This window comes from Periplaneta americana, chromosome 3, assembly GCF_040183065.1.
Source record: "Periplaneta americana isolate PAMFEO1 chromosome 3, P.americana_PAMFEO1_priV1, whole genome shotgun sequence".
NCBI lineage: Eukaryota > Metazoa > Arthropoda > Insecta > Blattodea > Blattidae > Periplaneta > Periplaneta americana.
In genome coordinates, this window is record NC_091119.1 from 41,447,459 (window position 1) to 41,469,163 (window position 21,705).

General features: G+C 35.1%; 1 protein-coding gene across 2 annotated transcripts in view; it reads right to left on the reverse strand.

Annotated features, from left to right (window-relative positions):
- Positions 1-163: 163 nt before the first annotated feature.
- Positions 164-21,705, reverse strand: part of Cbp53E (Calbindin 53E) — an 886,322-nt gene continuing 864,780 nt past the window's right edge. For both annotated transcript variants that reach the window (XM_069820369.1, XM_069820368.1), the window contains 2 exons: positions 20,221-20,292; positions 164-18,405 (listed from right to left, as the gene is read on the reverse strand). In XM_069820369.1, the coding sequence (XP_069676470.1) occupies positions 18,256-18,405; positions 20,221-20,292 (222 nt within the window). In that variant the 3' untranslated portion in view covers positions 164-18,255. The remainder of the gene's footprint in view (positions 18,406-20,220; positions 20,293-21,705) is intronic.

A 21,705-nucleotide genomic window follows, 5' to 3' on the forward strand; every position in this document is an offset into this window, starting at 1 on the left:
TGAAATCCAAAGGCCTGTACACTATTCTTGAAACATACATACCACATTCTCAAGCCCTTTTTGTATCATTGTTGTTACTCACTAATTTAGACGTTTTGTTGGACATTATAGATTAGGAATAGGATAATATGGGGGGTACAGCTTAAGAAATTAACTTCAATGATATCAATTCTCTCCATTTTATTTCAATGGATTAAAATTTTCATCAACATTTAACAGTTAACCGATGACAATATGTTTACGACAAAACCATTGATAAATGTAATATCAACAATTTTTATATAATGATAAACATGTAAATATATTTCATAACATAAATATCTATTTATCTTTTCAACAAGCCATGGATTCAGACACAAAACATCTACAAAACTTTCTCCTTCAAATATTCCCAAACATACCTTTAAAAACCCTCTACACCGAGGTTCCTCACGTGTTAAAATGTATTCTCTGAATACCAACTGTAAGAAAACATAGTTAACATGCGTATGGCAGGATATATTATGTAATTTCTTTATATTTATTGAGCCATGCAGGGCACTCTAATGGGAAGTGAGGAATTTCTGCCATTCTTCATGTACCGTCATGTGAATTCCCTCTTATTGCCATGGCATAAAAGCTGAATGTGCGAATTGACACAAACACTCGCACATGCACGCACTCAAACACACACAAACACTCACCACAAATCAGGGAGAATGACTGTCGATTTTGTATCCTTATATGTATTTATCCATGGCTAAATATTTCGTATTCCATCATTAATTCAAACTGCGGTTAATCTCTTTTGGTATTCCTCTTCTGAAGCTGTCAGTATTTTCAGTAGGGAGATGTTTACCTTACGAATATTACATTCTGCATTCATTTGTTCGGCATTTTATAGTATTCCAAAATCAAAGACATTTGCAAAAATATAAGCAAAACGTGTATCATGTGACTCAAAATAATGTATAGTGGTGCTGTCACTGAGAAATGGCTGAAGCTAAAATCTTTTATCTCATCAGTATGAAATTTAATTTCTTCTCACACACGATATTTTTGTGATAATAATTTTAGTGAATTATGGTAAGAAAATATTAAGTTATGTCATTTTTACGACTTCTTTGTCCCAAGATGGAAACAAATTTCAACATTTTATTTGTACAGAATAGTATTTTGCAATCGCCATGGGACTCTACAAAATGTATCCTCGGTCTAGGATTCTCTCTTTTTCTGTACAAACATTCCACTCTTACTGACTGTGACACCGAAATTTTTCAGGTAAATCGGAAGACTGAATGAACGCAGTCGGTATGTTATTGTCAATTTTAGATATACTCTTGGATAACATGCGAAAAATTTAATGGCACGTTCCTCGGTTCTCCAGTTACTAACGAAACGAGCATGTACCTTGTTTAAAAACACTTCGGGCTAGACACAGTCTTGTTGGGACATGTTGTCTTGTTCACCTACTCATCAACCAATTCGAACTCGTTACGTCAAATGCTGTTGCCAATCTTATACTCATTTTGTAGCTCCTTTGCGTGTATTCTACGTTTTTTGAACGCGCGTCTTTGTTTTGTGTTTCACAATTTGCTGAGTTCTGTCATTTCAGAAAATGTTCGTGTATTTTGGGAATCAGCGATGTTAGGATATTTGTTTATCACTATAGTTAATGTATTTCACTTATTATAACCAATTCACATCATCATCATCATCATCATCATCATCATCATCATCATCATCATGGCGATTATAGCCTGTCTCGTCTTCAGTACTTAAACCCTATATCTTAAAATAAAACTCAAAAGTGAAAATACTTCCCATAATATGTACTTATATAGTGCCACCTACATTTGTTTAACTCCACAGCTAAATCTTTTTGCGGTCTGAGAATCCTGCCGCATCAGATAATATTATGTAAATAGAATGGAATGTCTGAACTGGAGAGTTAGATATTTTGATGAATGATTAAAGGTTAATCTTTAAAAATGAATTGGATTATTTAACACATTAAGTGGAATTTTCGAACAAAGCTAAACGATCTTTGCGATTTGATAATATTCTGCCTTGGACAGTCAAGTTCGAAATAATGTTAGTAGCGAGATTTCGTGAGAACGGATCTGTGTCAGATAACATTCCGGAAATAGAATGGAGTGTTTTAACTGAAGGAAAGTTAGTCAAATTTGATATCCTAATATAAGCGAATCTTTGAAAAGTCATTATACTGTTTAGCACAAGAGGTGGAATTTTCGAACATTTTGAGGATTATACATTATGTACCGAAGACGCGAGTTATGCCATTGGGTAGACAATTATAATTTCGATCGTTTATTAAAAAATAGGTGGATACATTTTAATATTTCGATAATTAAGAAGAATTTACAATTTACTGACACACTGTTCATCACTACAGAAAAGAGTGGCCATGGCAGACAGACGATAACGAGCTTTGGGAAGAGATTTTTTCAGTGTGAGATTTTTATTACATGAACATAAATTGTTGAAGAATAATATCATACTATGAAAATGTTTAGAATGAATAATCTCGATACATGAATTATATTTTATGCAATATCATGACCAAAAAATATCAATGTTCGCACTCTTGTTACTGTTTCCATATTTCGTAATGTAGCACAAGAAGGTTCCTGTGCTTTGCACTCCCCTGCCTTAGGCGCCTCAGATTCCTGTACATTCTCGATTTTCATTAATTTATTTATGTAGGTCCATTTGCCAATTTTTCAGCTATTTTAGCAACATCTGTACATGTTAACAATTGACTACTATTTTCAGAAATTGTCTTAAATATAGATACTCGAAAGGAATTGAACGAAAAAAAAACAACAACTGAAGTTGTTGAGATAATTTCTTACCAATTTCAGCACCACTACACACAGTTTTCAATTATGTCATCAGCTGACATTCAATGAATCTTATCAATTCAAAGAAACAGCAGAAAACGTCAATTACTGTGTTCTATTTCATCATTAACGTCATAATATGATGTTAAAATTAATAAAAATAATTGAAAGGCTCAAGTAGTATAACAGTTGCGCATTATGTATAGACTATTACAAAATTCATTAAAATCTATACGTCTATCAAAACTGTAAATGTTTTTAGGAACTTTTTAATGCACGAAGTTGCACATATTATGAAAAACATTACTATAATAGGCTTGTGAATTAATGTTTACTTCAAGCACTGCCTGCTGGATCGCATCTTATGGCTGCACATAAGCGCTGATTGAGCAGGCAATGTAAGCAGTCATAAGATGCGATCCAGCAGGCGGTGACTCTAAGCACAAGAAATATGAGGAAAAAAAACAAGAATTTAGGTGATAGGTAGTATATTTTAGAATAACATCTCTTCTCATCCTGAAAATATTTACAGCTTTCTCGTGAACAAATTAAATAATTATTATTTATTCTTGGAGAGTATATATATATAGTATGTCCAGCATACTTAAAATTATTTAATGTTATATTACATTGTATTATGATTATTATTACTATAACACTTGTTTTTCTTCCGTCGCTTGATAAACACAGCACCAAAACATAGAGTATTGTCTCCTGACTAAAAATACGCCTTCGTTCGTTATCAAAAGCAACACCCATATTAATTATGTTCATTGAACGATAATGACCATCAGAGTACGATTTCAATCACATCTAAACAACGCAGTTTGTAAACAATACACATCGTTAACAGAAAATAATGGGGGAGGGGTGGGTGAGAATGAAAGTTTTACTCACAATCAAAGCAAGAACACCAACATAACCTAAAGAAAGACTGGAGTGAACGATGATGCATCTTTTGGACAGAGGATAGTGTGATGGTAAGAGAGGAAAGGCTTAGTATATACAATTAATCGGTAATACTTTATACCACAATGCAAACGGTTTGGCTCACCATATGAGAAAACTTGAGCCACTCCTACAGGAATTATCTGGACTATTCTTTCGTTTGAATGGAGATATGAGAATTTTCGTGTTCATACAAGATAAATAATGGTACATTTTCAAGGTTAGGTTCTGTTAACTTAGTGAGTATGCGCCTATTGATCATTACAAAATATATCATTATTTGAATTATAATGTACAATCTTTACAATAAAATAGAATAGAATATATTTTCTTTCATGTTTCGTTCTTTTTTCATGTTAACACGAAAATTCTCATATTCGAAATGGCTTTAAAAGTCATATCCTAAAGTTACAACTAAGGTTCGGATAAAGTAGCTGTATCAGGATAGACTGCATAGCTGTATAGGATAGGGCCTTGACTTGCCTCAGACTAACAGCGTATTCCGAATCTCACCGGATCGGTGGTCAATAATGACGTCACGCTGCAGCGAAATAGGAACAAAACTGCTGGAAAGTTCGATGGCTGTCATAGCGGCTGTACAAGTTGTCTGTGCTACGCTAGCAAGATTTAGCGAAATTTCCGTACTGACATCTCGTTCAAAGAATTTATTTCTTGAACCGGTAATAATAACTGGTCCGTTGACATGTTCGCTCATGAGCCATTAACATATTGTTTTTACGCAGTGCTCTTTACAAACAATATAGCAGGACCAAAGCAAAACACACCGCCATGACACAACGGTGCACGATGTCATTCGTCTGCTAATTCACATCTGCAAGCTGATGGAACCGGTGCGACACCGTTGGAGCATCAGTGACGTCATCGTTGAAATTCGGAACACCGTGATGCCATCAGATTCCTCAGCGCTGAGATTCGGAATACGCTCTAAGTAAACACTACCCTCTTCCACTAGATAAAACTCTACCTGCTGGGAAGAGCGCTCCTTACCCCCTAGCTAAAACATCAGTGAATGAACAGTACAGCCGATAAGAGTTGAACATATGTCATCACTACTGTCGACTGGGGGACACGAGATGCCTATCCTGATACAGCTACTTTATCCGAAGCTTAGTTATGACATTTCTTCGTAAATCACTTAGTACATGTAAATACAGCACACGATAATTCTTATTTCTCCAGTAAAGAGAGATTTTCGACATAATTCTACGCTTGACAAGTACTTACAAGGAGTGACACAACGCCTTTTCGACCGATTGCAAGGGTGTACGGAAATGGGAAACATAAAGAAATGCAGTTAAAACTTTAGACGTAATGGAATGCGTAGTAAGAATCAATTTGATGCTATTTGTGCTTATCGTTTGTTAAATTATATGTGCATTATTATAGAGTAGATTTAGCAACAGTTTTAAATTCGTTTTTACTACTTTAGTTCTAGAATAGCTCGCCAAGTATATCTAATTGCAGAATCTAGTCAATACTAACTCTCAAAGAGAAAGTTTTAGATTAAAATCTTTATATATGTCTTCACTTCTTAATTTATATTATATTTCTCGTATTTATAGGTTAAAACAGTTATGAATATTTCAAATCAGTTAACGCTAGTTTACTATAGTTAACCTGGTTTAAAAGTTTCAAATTCATCTAGTTGTAGATATGGTTATGTATGGAAGGTGACTTTTCTAAAGTATAGTAAGTAGTTTTGGCAACCTATACGAAGGAGCACGAGTCAAAGTAATTAGGCCAATGCACAGGATGTCCACAGAGTCCTTGAAATGCTAGCACGTCTCAATTTAGCAATTTTCGGCGGGTTTCCTTATTTAGAACGTTGGTAGTCTTGGAGCAAATATTATCCTTCAATTCAAACCCAACATGCTTCCAATTCCTATTCAGCCGTCAAAAATTATTCGGGTTGCTGATGTGACAACCTAGAGAAAGCCCAACCGTCAGCAATCCAGCTTGCTGATGTGAAAACCTAGAGAAAGCTCAACAACAATCCAGCTTGCTGATGTGACAACCTAGAAGAAGCTCAACCGTCAACAATCCAGCTTGCTGATGTGACAACCTAGAGGAAGCTCAACAGCCAACAATTTAGGTTGCTGATGTGACAACTCAGAGATTCTGCTCAACCGTCAACAATCCAGTTTGCTGATGTAACAACCTAGAGGAAGCTCAACAGTCAACAATTTAGATTGCTGATGTGAGAACTCAGAGATTCTGCTCAACCATCAACAATCCAGCTTCCTGATGTGACAACTCAGAGATTCTGCTCACCTGTCAATAATTCAGCTTGCTGATGTGACAACCAAGAGACTTAAATATTAACTTCCAGCCTTCATATATAGCCTTGAAAGAAATACAATTATAGCTAATAATCAGATACTTTTAGGGATATTTCTCTGATGATGTCTGAGTACAGTTTTTTCAGCGGCGAATAGATTTGATTCTGGATCACTTGACCTCAAACGTCCTGCTCTAGGAGCGCAAAATTTGTTTGCGGTGAACCATAGAGATATAGGGGAACAACGTAGTAAACTCCGTTGGTCTGCGCATGCGTCAATCTTAAAGAGTGACACAATATACTATTCACTTCCTCTTTCCTAATTGTCAGCCAATAACGGGAGAAGGCGTTACTTACGTAGACTTTCAATGAAGCAGAATATTTTTGCATCTTTTATATTTAATAACTCAAAAAGTGGTAATCAGATTCTAATAAGGAAAGAAAGCATGTTGTTTGCAGATTTTTAAGATGTTTGAGTCACCCAATATAACAAATATAAGACTTCTTAATTGAGGTTTGTTTTAAACTACTGTAGTTTGGGAAAATATGTTTTTGAAGTAGAAAATCGATTAGCGATGAACCTTTATTCTTGAAGAGATAAGTGGGTAGTTGCAGTGTATGAAATCGTCTACTTTATGGTGAAAAAACCCCATGTTATTAGAATGAGTCAACAAGATATCATCACTTGTTAAATTTATGTCTGACTGCTCACTGTCCTTCAAGTAGCGCGTACATAAACATTATTTATCTTCAAAACCCAACCATGTTTTAAAAATAACCATTTATTGTTCTTGGTTTCATTTACTTAAAGGGACAGACAGTCAGTTGTCTCCAGTTTTTTCAATTGGATTTTTGTAAGAGAAATTGGGCCACCTTTTCGCAGAATATGGAAAAGACAAGTGGAAGAAATGTGTTGAGGATGTTAAATATAACAAAAACAATATTTTTCTAGTGCTAATGTAACAGACAGTGAAACTGACTGAATAATTTCGTTAAGAGAATGTTTAACTGATAGCAGTAATGCATCAGATGACTTGTCAATTAGTAGCGACAATGATTCAGATTAATGGAGGGAAACTTCGACTCCGCCTCCAGCGCAGCGGTAAGGTTTAGTAATCTCCGATAACGAAGTTTCCCTAGTTGTTAATTTATAACTGTATTGTGCTTGTATATAGATCTGATTCTGCTCCGCTTGATACACTGTGGTCTTGAGTCTATTGTCAGAATACTTTCAGCCTATCTATCAAAATCTGACAGTGCTCCAAGTAGAACTTTCAAAATAAAATTCAGCTGTGGGACAATAATTGATTGTGCGCAGCATTTCAGTTATTGCGTGTTTCCTAAACACGTGACAAAATGAAAGTAATACGTCATTTATAATACGCAGTTTCATTATATTCAAGTAAAATTTGTCCTGTTGTTTAATTTGAGTTTGTGACTTCATTAAGTGCGAAAATATAGACAGAATTTTCTATATAAGGAGGCAGCTAAGAAAGCACTTGAATGTGAGGATGAGTGGCACAAGGAGCTAATCCAGGAGTTGAGAACTGAAAATGGGGGAGGGAGTGATAGTAATAAGAGTGGGATTGAAAGAAATACTTAGAAAACTGAAATGCAGTGTCTGTTGGGGGTATTGAAGATTTTATAAGTATGATGGTATAAAAGGTCGAGGAATTAAGTCAAACTTTAAGTGAGTCGATGGGCATAACGAGGAATGGTGAAAAACATGGTGGGGGAGACGAGGTTTGATAGCGATAAGGAAAACAAGCGAGTGAAGAAAGTGCAAGCTACGAAGGAGGTGAGTGGACAGTGAAAGAGGTAGAGGTCAGTGATTTCAATTGGTTGTTATAGCATATAAATATAAGCTCTCTAAACGGGACATTTGAGGGCGAGAGTAATACTTCGTTTCGCGAAGTAGAAGGTAATTTCAATTGAGTTTCCAGCATAATTTGTAGGCGTCTAACGGTACATTTAACCACAATAACAAAGTTCCTATTGGCTCACATAACGTATGGATATTAGAGCTTATTTATCTGCGGTCTAAAGATAATTTTTAACCGCGAAAAAATGATTGTTTTTGTTCGCGTAAAGGGAGGTGATTTCAATAGGGCATTAGCAGCCTAATGGGGTATTTGAACTTGAGTACCCTCTTAGTGGGAAATGATTTTGGAAGGGTGATAACTAGAGACCGGATTTTAAAGGGAATCCCTTTTTAATTCAACACGAAACTTGAAATAATTAATTACGATTTCAAAACTATCTTCCACCGAACAAATTATGTGGTTTTGACTTCCCCTTTTTAGTCCAAATTCCCTTTTTGCCCTTTTTTAAAACATCTTTTATTTTGGTCCTTTTTTTTAACAGAATATCGCAAACATTTAGATAATTGTCCTATATTTTTTGCGATAGGCCTACAACTTCCTGAGCAAGCGAAAATAAATATCGTTCTTCTTCTGATTCCAGACATTGAAAAACTAATAAAGTGTGCCGATTTAGAGTTCAGGATAAAAAGAAAAATTTCACCTCTGGTTTCAGTTGATGTTGAGCGGTCATTTTCTGTTTATAAAGTCATTCTACGTTCAAAGAGGCAGAATCATATTGAAACATATTGAAATGTTTTATATGATCAAATGCAACACTTTTCTTATGTTCCATGAATGTGCTGAAGTGTGTTTTCAATTAAAATAGCACCCTTTCGAAGGAGTAATAAGTCCTTTTTGTGGTCATTTTTTGACTATACCAAATACAACACTTTCCTTATGCTGTGAAGAGATAAATGTAAGATTGTGTGCGCCATGTATATCCATGAATGTGCTGAATAGTGTTTTGGGGAGTAATATAGCCCTTTTTCAAGTCCTTTTTTTGGCTATAACTTTCCCTCTTTTTTGTCCTTTTTTGATGAAAAAATTTTCCTTTAAAATCCGATCTCTAGTGATAACGTATACTTTAGCTGCCTAATGGGGCATTTGATCACTAGGAAATACTTTCTTCTGCTTTCGTAGCAGAAGAGCATTGCTGCCCATTTGTTAGTATATTTGACGAAACTTCCATCTGCTATTGTAGCGGAAGATGATTTTATTCAAATTCTATAGCATATTTATCAGCTGTATAAAGGAACATTTTATCACTAGGAAAATAATTTATTTTGCTTTCGTAACGAAAGATAATTTCAGTACGGTTGTAGTTTGTAGGCGTCCTATTGGAACATTAACCAATAAAACATTGTTGAGTGCTTCCCTTTGCCGGAGAGAAAGGAAAGCTTTCGCTGGTTGCCAAGTTAATCCATTTCCGGGGTGGGGAAATTTCCTATACGGAACATGAGTTTATTGAGTTTCGTAATCCGCGTGCTACGGTGATTACTTCTGCTGAAAATATTCAGCCGAGCTAAATCAATACTGGAGATTTCCAAAAGATAAATTACTTTCCTATAACTGCAATAAAATGTATAGGATAACGCATATCACAAGCAATAAAAGTTGTAACACGGGGATTGTAGCAAGGGAGAGAGTTTGCGTGAGTAATAAAATCGACCGCACTTTCAGTTTGTTCCGCACACGGCTTTGTAAATTGGTTTGAATTTCTTGTTTATTGTTTCAAAGTATCGAGTCACATGCACAAACTAAACTATTTATCACGAGACCAAGCAAGTGTTTCCTTTAAGCAAGCTGTCACTTGCAGACGACGATCCCGAAACTTGGTAACAGCGTTATCCTAGCAGAACGCTTGCGATACGAGAGCGGGAAACAGTGAGGGGAAATGCTAACAGATAACACATGCCGAGGCCATTTCAAATTTAGATGAACTACGCGACTGTCGAGGGAAGCCAAAATCTTAACTGCGACAAAATTTAGAGTTGATGGAATTGAATGACTCTTCTTTTTTAAATAATGAATTTTACATCTTGTATTAGTTTCATTTTGGAAAGAGTTTCATCATCTTTTAAGGGACTCTGAGACTGAGTCTTGAAACTTTTAAAGTTTTTGATTAATTTCTTTCAAATTCGGCGGTTTTGTTGTGTATGTATGTTTAAATAACAGTACTAAATTTAATCAAGTTTCATTCATTAGTTCTTTAGATATTAATTTTCACGTATTTTAATTATATTAAATTATACATAAATTCAAAACATCCCTGACGGCTTCAGAATTGTTTTTGGTTTTAAAAATCTTCTGTGTAAGACTTACATTTCATGATAAAGAAAACTGAGCATTGATTTTTAAATTTGATAATTGGTTCATGAGATAAAAAATTTTCTTATATATCATAATTTTTGCTTGGTAATTTTCTTTAATTTTTAGAAGTTAAAAATTTATATCATGGAAAGTTTTCAGTAAAGAACTGATTACATGCACAGCTTTGTATATTGTAATATAATGAGTATTCTTGCAAAGTTTCATATAATTCGGAGCAAATAGAAGCGACTAGGAACTTTATTATTGATCAAAAACGTAATTTTGAGAAAACGCAATATTTTAGTGAGTATTTAAAAATAGCCGCTAGACCTTTAAAAGTAGTAGCCGAGGCTAAATATAGGACAGAATATTAAACATATGTATAAGGTAATTGTTTATGTAAAAATATTTATTTTTACCATTTTAGCCAATAATTCAGTTTAGTGTCCCTTAAGTGGACGTCCCTACTCTCTTTTTTCAGTCTTACGTTTTAGATATTTCATGTGCCAAATTTTGCTCTGAACTATTTTTACAATAAGGACTATATATTCATGAAGTCTCGCATTTTCATATTGCAAATTTATTAATACATCTGCCTGTCATAACAGATTACCATATAGGTCCAGAAAACAATACAAAAATGCATATATGAAATAGAGGAAAAAATCAATACAATAGATAGAATCATAGAACAATATGCAATTTAGAAAGTTTAAAAATTAAACATTATATAAATGATTACGTAAAATGCCTAGATAATTAGATGGACTGGAAAGTGATACCAAAATATAAATGCGATAAAATTTAGAGTTGACAAATTGAATTAATTTTCTTTGTTATAATCGACAAGGCATGATAGGCCTATCTATTCCACTTTTAAAAAGTTTCATCTTCTTTCCAGCAGAGTTTAAGTCATCTGCTTCCTCTAGAATAGTATGTTGAAACTTCTGTTTGGAATTTTTGTTTCATTCTTAAGTTTTACATCCTTCCATGTGTTAAATCTGTAGTGCTCGGGAAAAATGACACAAATAAAAAATGTTAATTTTGCGGGAGAAGGAAGAAAACTGTCTTCACACTAGTTTATGTCGATTTGATTTTCTTCTGTATGAATTATTGTAATGAGAGAAATACTTATGTCTCGCTTCCAAAGCGAGCAGATGTTCCGTAAGTTGTCAATAAATTATTAAAAAAATGTTTGTGGAAACTGACTTATGCCATTTTTCCCAAGCACTGGAGAAATATAACCTTGAACTGTTTTTGTAATACGGAATACATTTTCAAGGCATCTCACATTTTGGGATTATGTCCCAAACTAAAAAAAAAAAAAAAAGGCAGACTGTCAAAGCCAAAATCTAAAGCGACAAAATTTAAGTTCCATAAATTAAATTAACATTATTTTATCGTGGGTTAGACATAATGTCTGTTACAATCTTAAAAGAATAAATACCTCTACCTTTCCAGTAAATGATCTTATTCCATACTTTCGCTAGAATATTCTAAACAGTTTTCGATTCTTCGCTCAATCACCTGTATATTTTAGCTTATATTCTAAACAATATCGTGTCTCTAATGTCGTCACACCAAAGCTTCTACTAGAATTGTCGCAGAGTCGGAATTATTGAAAATCTATGAATAAAATGGTACGTAACGCACTCTCACTAAACGACAGTCTCTCCGATGAAGTTCCCATATTTAGTCGCTACATGGAAGAACACTGTGGACACTCTGCATGTAACTCATGTGAGTGGAGTAATAGAGTAATCAGTCAGGTAGAAGAGCTTGGAAGCCACACTCCACCGCCCAAAATATATACACAATAGGCCTACTTGTACATACGAACAAAAACATCTCTGTAATATATATCCACGAGCTCCACGTTCACAGACTTATGAACATAAGTTACAACAGAAATCAAAGTTCATCTTGCAACAAAATGATGACTAGCAAATCCCTACTGTCGAGATGAACACAATCTACAGCGAGTTAGGTACATTTTATACAGTTTTATGGGGGTGAGGAGGGAAAATGGGGTTATTACAAATAGCTCCATCATATTCCAAGCTTCCATAACCAAGAAGAGACTTTACTTACTGCATATCTGAATTTCAGTCATAGAGAAATAATGATCTAAATAATTTTATTTTAGACCACAATGCAATGTAATTGTTAGAGGTGGGTCGCAGGTGGCTTAGAATTCACCACCATAACTAAGACCCGGATTCCTATGAGTCTAGTAAAATATTGCCACATAATTTCCACAATGGCGCACCGTTAGCTGAGCGGCTAGAATGTCGACGTTCCAGGGTTCGAATTCAAGAGGGTTAAATTGGAATTTGTATTGGAAAAATACGGTGTTCAGTAATTGGTTTTCGCGGCGTACTCCCGTCTCCTCTACCAGCATTCCATGTACTTCCATCATCACCTCCCATAATGCATCACTGGTAACACTCTGCTGCAGAGTTTACAAGTGCGACATGTCTCCTAGAGGGGAACACTTGGGTGAAACTGGAATTAAATCAATACTCGCGATTAGAAAAAATAATAATTTCCACAACTATCTGCAGTAAATATTACGTTTCAAGATTTTGTCCGTATCGTTGTGATATTTGGTTATTTTGCTCTGAAGCATGCCTGTATAACTGTGATGTTTGCTCATGTTATTGTGATGACTGTTTAATTTCTTTGATGTGCTTATGTATTGCTGTGAATGATGTTTGACTGTCTCGTGATTTTTTTTTTTTTTTGTTTTTCTGTGAAGATTTCCTGTATTATTGTGGTAATGACTTTAATTAGTGTGATATTTGCCTCCATTCTTGTGGTATTTTCTCGAGATTTTTTATGTTTGTCTGTATAACTGTGATATTTGTCTGTATAACTGTGATTTTGTCTGTACAACTGTGATTTTGTCTGTACAACTGTGATATTTGTATAACTGTGATATTTGTCTATAACTGTGATTTTGTCTGTATAACTGTGATATTTGTCTGTGTAACTGTGATTTTGTCTGTATAACTGTGATATTTGTCTGTGTAACTGTGATATTTGTCTGTATAACTGTGATTTTATCTGTACAACTGTGATATTTGTCTATATAACTATGATACTTGTCTGTACAACTGTGATATTTTTCTATGTTATTACGATATTTACTGTATGATATATTCCTGTATTATTGTAATATTGTTAGTTATATTGATATTTAATTCTATTATTGTCGCCTTTTCATCTGTTAGTGTGATGTCTTGTATTGTGATATTTTCCTTACTAATGTAATACCTGTGATACATACTTCCATCTAGCGACATTTTACTGTATTGTAGTCATATATTTCTGCATTAGTATGGTATTTGTACTGTGATATTCGTCTGTACAACTGTGATATGTCTGTACATCTGTGATATTTGTCTGTATAAGTGTGATATTTGTCTGTATAAGTGTGATATTTGTCTGTACAACTGTGATATTTGTCTGTACATCTGTGACATTTGTCTGTATATCTGTGATATTTGTTTGTATAAGTGTGATATTTGTCTGTACAACTGTCATATTTATCTGTATAACTGTGATATTTGTCTGTACAACTGTAATATTTGTCTGTAGAACTGTGATATTTTCCTGTGTGATTACGATATTTATACTATTGTGATATATTCCTGCATTATTGTAATACTGTAAGTTATGTTGATGTTTACTTCTATTATTGCGGTCTTTTCATCTCTTAATATGATGTATTTTATTGTGATATTTTCCTTACTAATATAATATCTGTGATACTTTCATCTAGCGATATTTTCCTGTATTACTGTAATATATTTCTGCATTATTGTGATATTTGTCTTCTCATTGTTATATTTTGCTGTGGTTTTGTGATGTCTGCTATATCCTTGTGATAGTCTACTCTTTTGTGTATGACGTCTAGGCCTATACCTGTATTCCTGCCTGAATTTTTGTGTTGTTCGCCCACATGTTGTTGCAGTGTTTGCATTATTGTAGTATTTGCTTATATTATTTCGATACTCACCTATATTGATTTGTCGTTTACTCATATTATTGTGAGATTTGTTTGTGATAATTTTGTGTATTTTTGTATTGTTTACTACTGGTTGCACATATAAAACTGTTGTAATAAAAATGTTAAATTAATTGAAACTGCATAGAAGTGTAAGTAGTCAAAATCGAAGGTACAGATACAACAAAGACAAGAAAACTATACATCCGTCAATATATTAAGATGATTTAAGTATCAAAAAATTGTCATAGTTTTTCATGTCCTACCTCTAATAATTACAACTGAATGTGATGAAAGTAAATATTCAGATTTCTAATGTAGTGGAGGAATAAACTCGGCGAGAAAACCGACTGACACTACACTATTGACGAGTGTTTACTTCGAACATTTTCTTAAAAACCACATTTTGTGATATGTTGTACTTCTATCCTTGATCTAATACATGGAAGCTTGGAACACGACAGAAATATGTCACTCTCGTGTTCACACATTTCATATAAATCATATTGAAATAACGAAAAATTAGGTTCCTATATTAAACATACATCCAAACACATGCCAGCGTCCATCTTGGTTTCGAAACCTAGCACCATGGAAAATGTGTATATAAACTATGAAGCTAATTTAATAATGATAAATTTGAGCTGTCAACTTGTAGGATACTGCTCTAGATAATCTATCAAATTATTTGGTGTTTCATCGTGTGTTTATTGCAGTAATGAGCTTGTGTTGAAATTTTATGAGAAATAACTGAAATTTAGTTGTTAGAGAATAAAAATGAAAACCAATTAATTAGACAGTTTATATCCGCTACTCTAATACAAATTTAACCATAATCAAAACAAACAATAAGCAATACATTCCGAACGTAGCTATATAGCAAAAGCTTCCTGTACACAGAGCGACATTAACGGTCATTGATGTCTCTTATTGTACTGACGGTTAACGGGTGCATTTACATGAACTTAACGCATCAACTTCTTTAAGACTTTTTTCTACAAAGTAATATGCGTTAAACACTCTGTTAGGCTTATATAATAATCATAATCCTATCGTAACAGGTTAGATAATTTTGCCTGTTTCGTCTTCAAGAGAGGAAGACAGTAGGAAAATTAGAAATGAAAGAAATTTGTGTTGATTTCAGTGTGAAAAAATATTGATAATGAATTTATATTGGTAGTGACATGTACGCAGAATCACCACGTTGAATTCGAATAACCGTGCTGCTGTGTTGAAGTGTTCAGTACAATTTAATTTTAATCAAATGCAAGTAGTGTCCATGAAAACTACATGAAACTACTCCAGTTCTGTTAAACCATGTATCAGCTGTCCGTCAATCAAAACCTCATGGAAGTATCTTCAACCAAACAATTTTATTATTAGCGGACATTTTTAATGCAGATGGGCGGTACAAGTCATTAAAATAAGTCGACACGATGTTAGTTGCTTCGTACGAGTGTTGCACGTGCAATTACTCGGATGTTACGATGATAGTTGCTTCCTACGAGTGTTGCGCGTGCAATTATTCGGATGTTACGATGATAGTTGCTTCGTACAAGTGTTGCGCGTGCAGTTACTCGGATGTTACGATGATAGTTGCTTCGTACAAGTGTTGCGCGTGCAATTACTCGGATGTTACGATGATAGTTGCTTCCTACGAGTGTTGCGCGTGCAATTATTTGGATGTTACGATGATAGTTGCTTCGTACGAGTGTTGCACGTGCAGTTACTCGGATGTTACGATGTTAGTTGTTTCGTACGAGTGTTGCGCGTGCAGTTACTCGGATGTTACGATGTTAGTTGCTTCGTACGAGTGTTGCGCCTGCAGTTACTTTGACGTTACTTGTATATTATAAACATGTTGTAATTAGACTCCTCCTAGTGAAGTCAACCAATTTTTATCTGTACGAATAATCTCTGCAAAATGGCGAAAAGGAATTGATTCGATAATGTTACTCTCAGCTTCAGTCGTATGAATAATGCGTTTCTTATGGAATTTCAAAGTAGGAAGTTATAAGAAGAAGAATGAAAGAGCTCCTACAATGAATATTGTAACTCAACAGATGAATATTCGCATTTTCAGTGAGTCGGAATAAAATAAGCTGATCGAAGTGATCAGTATTATTATAAATAATGTCTCTACTTTCGAGAATTTTCTCAACAGCCAATTTTCTTTAAAAAAAATGTTACCAGATGTTCCCAGAACTTTCCTCTTCTGGATCCACTCGCGTGTACAGAACGCGTGAACTTCTTTTTGTTTCGTCTTGACTTAATTTTTGAACACAACTGCCTCAGTCTTTACTCATGTACAAGTGAACCGTAAGTAATGTCATTTATTTCAGGGGCCCTTCTCTTAGATATTTCAAACAAAAAGTTTTAATATAATTTTGTTTGTTTTTTATCTCTTTTCGACATAAAAGTTGTTTTATATGAAACACTTCATAGCGTATTTTTGGAAAGCCATTGATTTAATTCCCAACATACTCAAGTCAATTTAAGAGAGCAGTGTATAAGATAAATGCTTGAAAGAATTTTAGTTTTTTCCTTTAAATATGCAGAAATTTGATCCGAATAAATGTAACTTTTCGTTACGTAAAGAAATTTTACATTGTGACTTTTGTTGGGTTCAAATTTCTGCACATTTGGACAAAACTAAAATTCTTTCAATCATTTATTATCATAATACACTGCTGTCTTAACTTTTTTGAAGCACAAATTATTATTTTATATTTTTCATATCAAGGATCATAACAAAGCTTCGATCAATTTTTTTTTCAACATTTTAACTCTGCACACAATTTCAAAACACAGATGGCATCTCTATGTATACTCAACAGGTGGTTCCTTAGTGGAATATCTGTGCCATAAAATTCAGAAAGAAATAAAACGGTGGTTCTTCTGAATAACCACTATGCTGCAAAGGGTTAAATTGACTGATCATATTGAAAATTAAATCAACGGCTTTCCCAAAACACGCAATGAAATGTTTCATATAAAACAATTTTTATCTCGAAAAGGAAGCAAAAAACGTGCAAAATTATATTAAACTTTTTTGTTTGAAATATCTCAAAGAATAACCCTATGAAATTAATGAAATTACTTAGATTCACTCTGTATATTTCAAGACGTGTCACGTGCTATCAGCGACATTCGAGTACACTAGCATGTACCGGTATGAAGCAAGTCTATTTTTATTGTGTCAACCTACCTTAATTTAAATAATAACATCTTATACTACGTGTTATAGGTATCCTACAGGCAAAACTCAGCTCAGACTCCTCGCGCCGCGCATGCTATACCCCTCTTACCCCCCTGCAGTAGGCGGATTCTTTAATAAGTGGGTATTGGTATAGCTATAACAGCTACGGTTGCGGACATGTGCACTCAAAGAGCAGATGTAACAATAACCAATTAAGTGAATATAACATTACAAGATGTCAACATCGTCTCTTTCTAAGTCACAATCGGTATCTATTTTCACTGGAACTGTCCTCAGACTTAAAGTTTAAATATTTAAATTAAATTAATATTTAATATAAAACGCTATGCGACTCCCTGACTCTGCAGCAATAACACGTGTTCAGTTCAGCACAGGAAGATAATAAGTGCGCATGCGCATAGTGTCGGTGGTGTGATTGGAGACGGGGAGCATGCTGGGAAAGGGAGCATATGTCATCTGCGCGAGACAGTCACGCCCGCTGGTTTCTGCGCACTGAGTTTTGTTTGTTGGATGCCTATAGGTTAAGACTGTGAATGCATACACATTGTTACGTTAAGTCGTTGAAATAGTTGTTAAGTTGAATTATTTAAATCAAGGAAATGGACCCGCTAGTCTGAATTTAACGAAGCCTACAACATACGCGATTAGGTTACTAGAAGCATGATGGTCACTGGCATGCAAGTCCATCGCACGTATACGTATAAAAATAAATCAAAAGAATGGCGATCTGGGTGTTGGTGTTGGGATGGCGTGGCTACGTGGTTTTATGCTGCCGCTTCCTCTTCTTGATTGTGCTTGGCTAGGGCCAGCAGGATCATTGTCAGCTCCTTCCTGTTGATCTTGCCGTCCTGATTGTAGTCGACTCCACGCAGAATCGTTTCCTCGAAGTCCTGAAGATCCTGGGCATCGTAGTCCTATGACAGAGAAGGTGTTTCAGTTGGGAACATTCACTACGCAACAATGCAAGACAGAACCTTTGGAAAACTACAAGAAATGTAACGTTTTTCATGTTTTGAAAAACCTGTCGTAGCGTTGTCCCTATTTTAGGAATTTATTATCATAAGGGCTAAAGAAATAATAAGAACATAAATAATATAAAACAATTCTACCACAAAGAGACCTAGATTGAATAAATTCTTCCCATGACTAATGTTGAAAAAGGAAGTTCGATGAACAATAAATGGAGTGAGAAAGATACACTATCTACCAAAAAGTAATTGGGCACTGAATAATTTCAAGAGAAAAATTGTTCCGGGGCCGGGTATCGATCCCGGGACCTCTGGTTGAACGTACCAGCGCTCTGCCAACTGAGCTACCCGGGAACTCCACCCGACACCGTCTCAACTTTTCCTGGTTAGCTCAGTTGGCAGAGCGCTGGTACGTTCAACCAGAGGTCCCGGGATCGATAGCCGACCCCGGAACAATTTTTCCCTTGAAATTATTCAAATCTGCTTTACAGGGAGCCTTACCTGAAAGATTAGATTTGCATAATATATACGTCACTGTGTACGTTAACAGAAAACCACAATTTCAAGTCACACAGAGTTTGTGTGCACTCGATGTGGGTCTCTGGGGTTTCGTCAGCCCACGCGAGTTGTGTGGATATAAAGGGAAACGTTGAGACGGTGTCGGGTGGAGTTCCCGGGTAGCTCAGTTGGCAGAGCGCTGGTTTCAACCAGAGGTCCCGGGATCGATACCCGGCCCCGGAACAATTTTTCCCTTGAAATTATTCAAATCTGCTTTACAGGGAGCTTTACCTGAAAGACTAGATTTGCATAATATATACGTCACTGTGTACGTTAACAGAAAACCACAATTTCAAGTCACACAGAGTTTGTGTGCACTCGATGTGGGTCTCTGGCGTTTCGTCAGCCCACGCGAGTTGTGTGGATATAAAGGGAAAAGTTGAGACGGTGTCGGGTGGAGTTCCCGGGTAGCTCAGTTGGGAGACCGCTGGTACGTTCAACCAGAGGTCCCGGGATCGATACCCGGTCCCGGAACAATTTTTTCCTTGAAATTATTCAAATCTGCTTTACAGGGAGCTTTACCTGAAAGATTAGATTTGCATAATTGGGCACTGTTTTTGCCCCTTTAGAATCTCGTGGTATCAACTCTTGTTGCTATAACAGCAGCCACCCTGTCAGGCATGCTCTCCACTAGTTTGTATAGGATACCCACTGGAAAGAGTTTCCATTCCTCTGGCAACATTGGAGAATGGAAGTTGGCCCCTTGTTTCGGTGGCTACTGTGCAGTGGTATGCAGACAATAATGTTTACCGGTTGGACTGGCCTGCACAGAGTCCTGATCTCAATCCCACTGAGTATCTTTGGGACGAATTGGACCAGTGATTGAGGTCTTGGGAGATGCGGCCAACTTCCATTGTCCAACTGAGTGCCATGTTGCAAGAGGAATGGCGACGCATTCCAGTGGATATCCTACACAAACTAGTGGAGAACATGCCTGATAGGGTGGCTGCTGTTATAGCAACAAGAGGTGGTACCTCGAGGTTCTAAAGGGGCAAAAACAGTGCCCAATTACTTTTTGGTAGATAGTGTGTCTTACTCGTTGGGTTTGTAGCGACTTTAACGAATAGTATACTATTCTTACTGCATATTTTATTCACCTGAAGACTAAAATAGAGCTAATATTCGGTACGTCGTGACTTAACTTTTTATTACCACCAATGAAAAAGTTCAAATAAGATAACAGGACAAATGATGAGCGCTCACCTTTTTAACCAATTCCAGTAAATCTTTCAGAAAGCCCCTGAGTTCTTCATTCTCTATCGTACCGTTGTTATCCTAAAATGTTAAAAATAAATGTTTACACCAATCTTTAAATTAAAATACACTAATAATATAATGTAATACAATACAATACAGTACCATACAATGCAATACAATATAATGCAATATAATGTAACATGACATGATATTATAATAATGTAATGTAATGTAATGTTGGGATATGATGATAGAGACTGGATTAATCTTGCCCAGGATAGGGACCAATGGCGGGCTATGTGAGGGTGGCAATGAACCTCCGGGTTCATTAAAAGCCAGTAAGTAAGTAAGTAAGTAATGTAATGTAATGTAATGTAATGTAATGTAATGTAATTATAATAATATAATATAATATAATATAATATAATATAATATAATATAATATAATGTAAGGTAATGTAATGTAATGTAATATAATATAATATAATATTAGTGTAATGCAATGTAATATAATATAATATAATATAATATAATATAATATAATATAATATAATATAATATAATATAATACAATATAATATAATATAATATTAGGTTATTTTACGACGCTATATCAACTTCTCAGGTTATTTAGCGTCTGTATGATATGAAGGTGATAATGACGGTGAAATGAGTTCGGGGTCCAGCACCGAAAGTTACCCAGCATTTGCTCATATTTGGTTGAGGGAAAACCCCGGAAAAACTTCAACCAGGTAACTTGCCCCGACCAGGAATCAAACCCGGGCCACCTGGTTTCGCGGCCAGACGCGCTGACCGTTACTCCACAGGCGTGGACTAATATAATATAATATAATATAATATAATATAATATAATATAATATAATATAATATAATATATGTTGTTGTTGTGTCAACTGTCCGAAGACAGGCTGAATCTCACAAGTGATATCAATAAGGCAACTAGGCCAGGAGATAATGGCTAGGATGGTCAGTTTCTTTCCCCCTCCATTGCATACATCGCCGATTAGCTACATAATATAATATAATATAATATAATATAATATAATATAATATAATATAATATAATATAATATAATATAATATAATATAATATAATATAATATATAACCTTTTATAAACATGACATTTACACCTAAAACAGAGTTAATTATCTTCACCTAAACGTCACTGAGTAGGCTGTATTGAACAATCTCATCATATTACTTAATTCAATTATACTGTAGTTGCATTTGTTGGAGCAATTCACACTCATGAAGGCGAGGAGAAGACTTGGTCGTACCTACAGTTATATTACATAATATTGGAGCACGTAAGGTAGAGTTTCCTGGTTTTATTTTGTGTGCTGAAGTTGTCTTCACAAACTATAATTAAATTTCCCTAGCATGTTTTATTTTCTGCCTCAGAAGTTAACCTGTCATGCGCCACACTTTGCAAAAGCTGGTTTAGACACTGCTGTTTTCACATGAACTG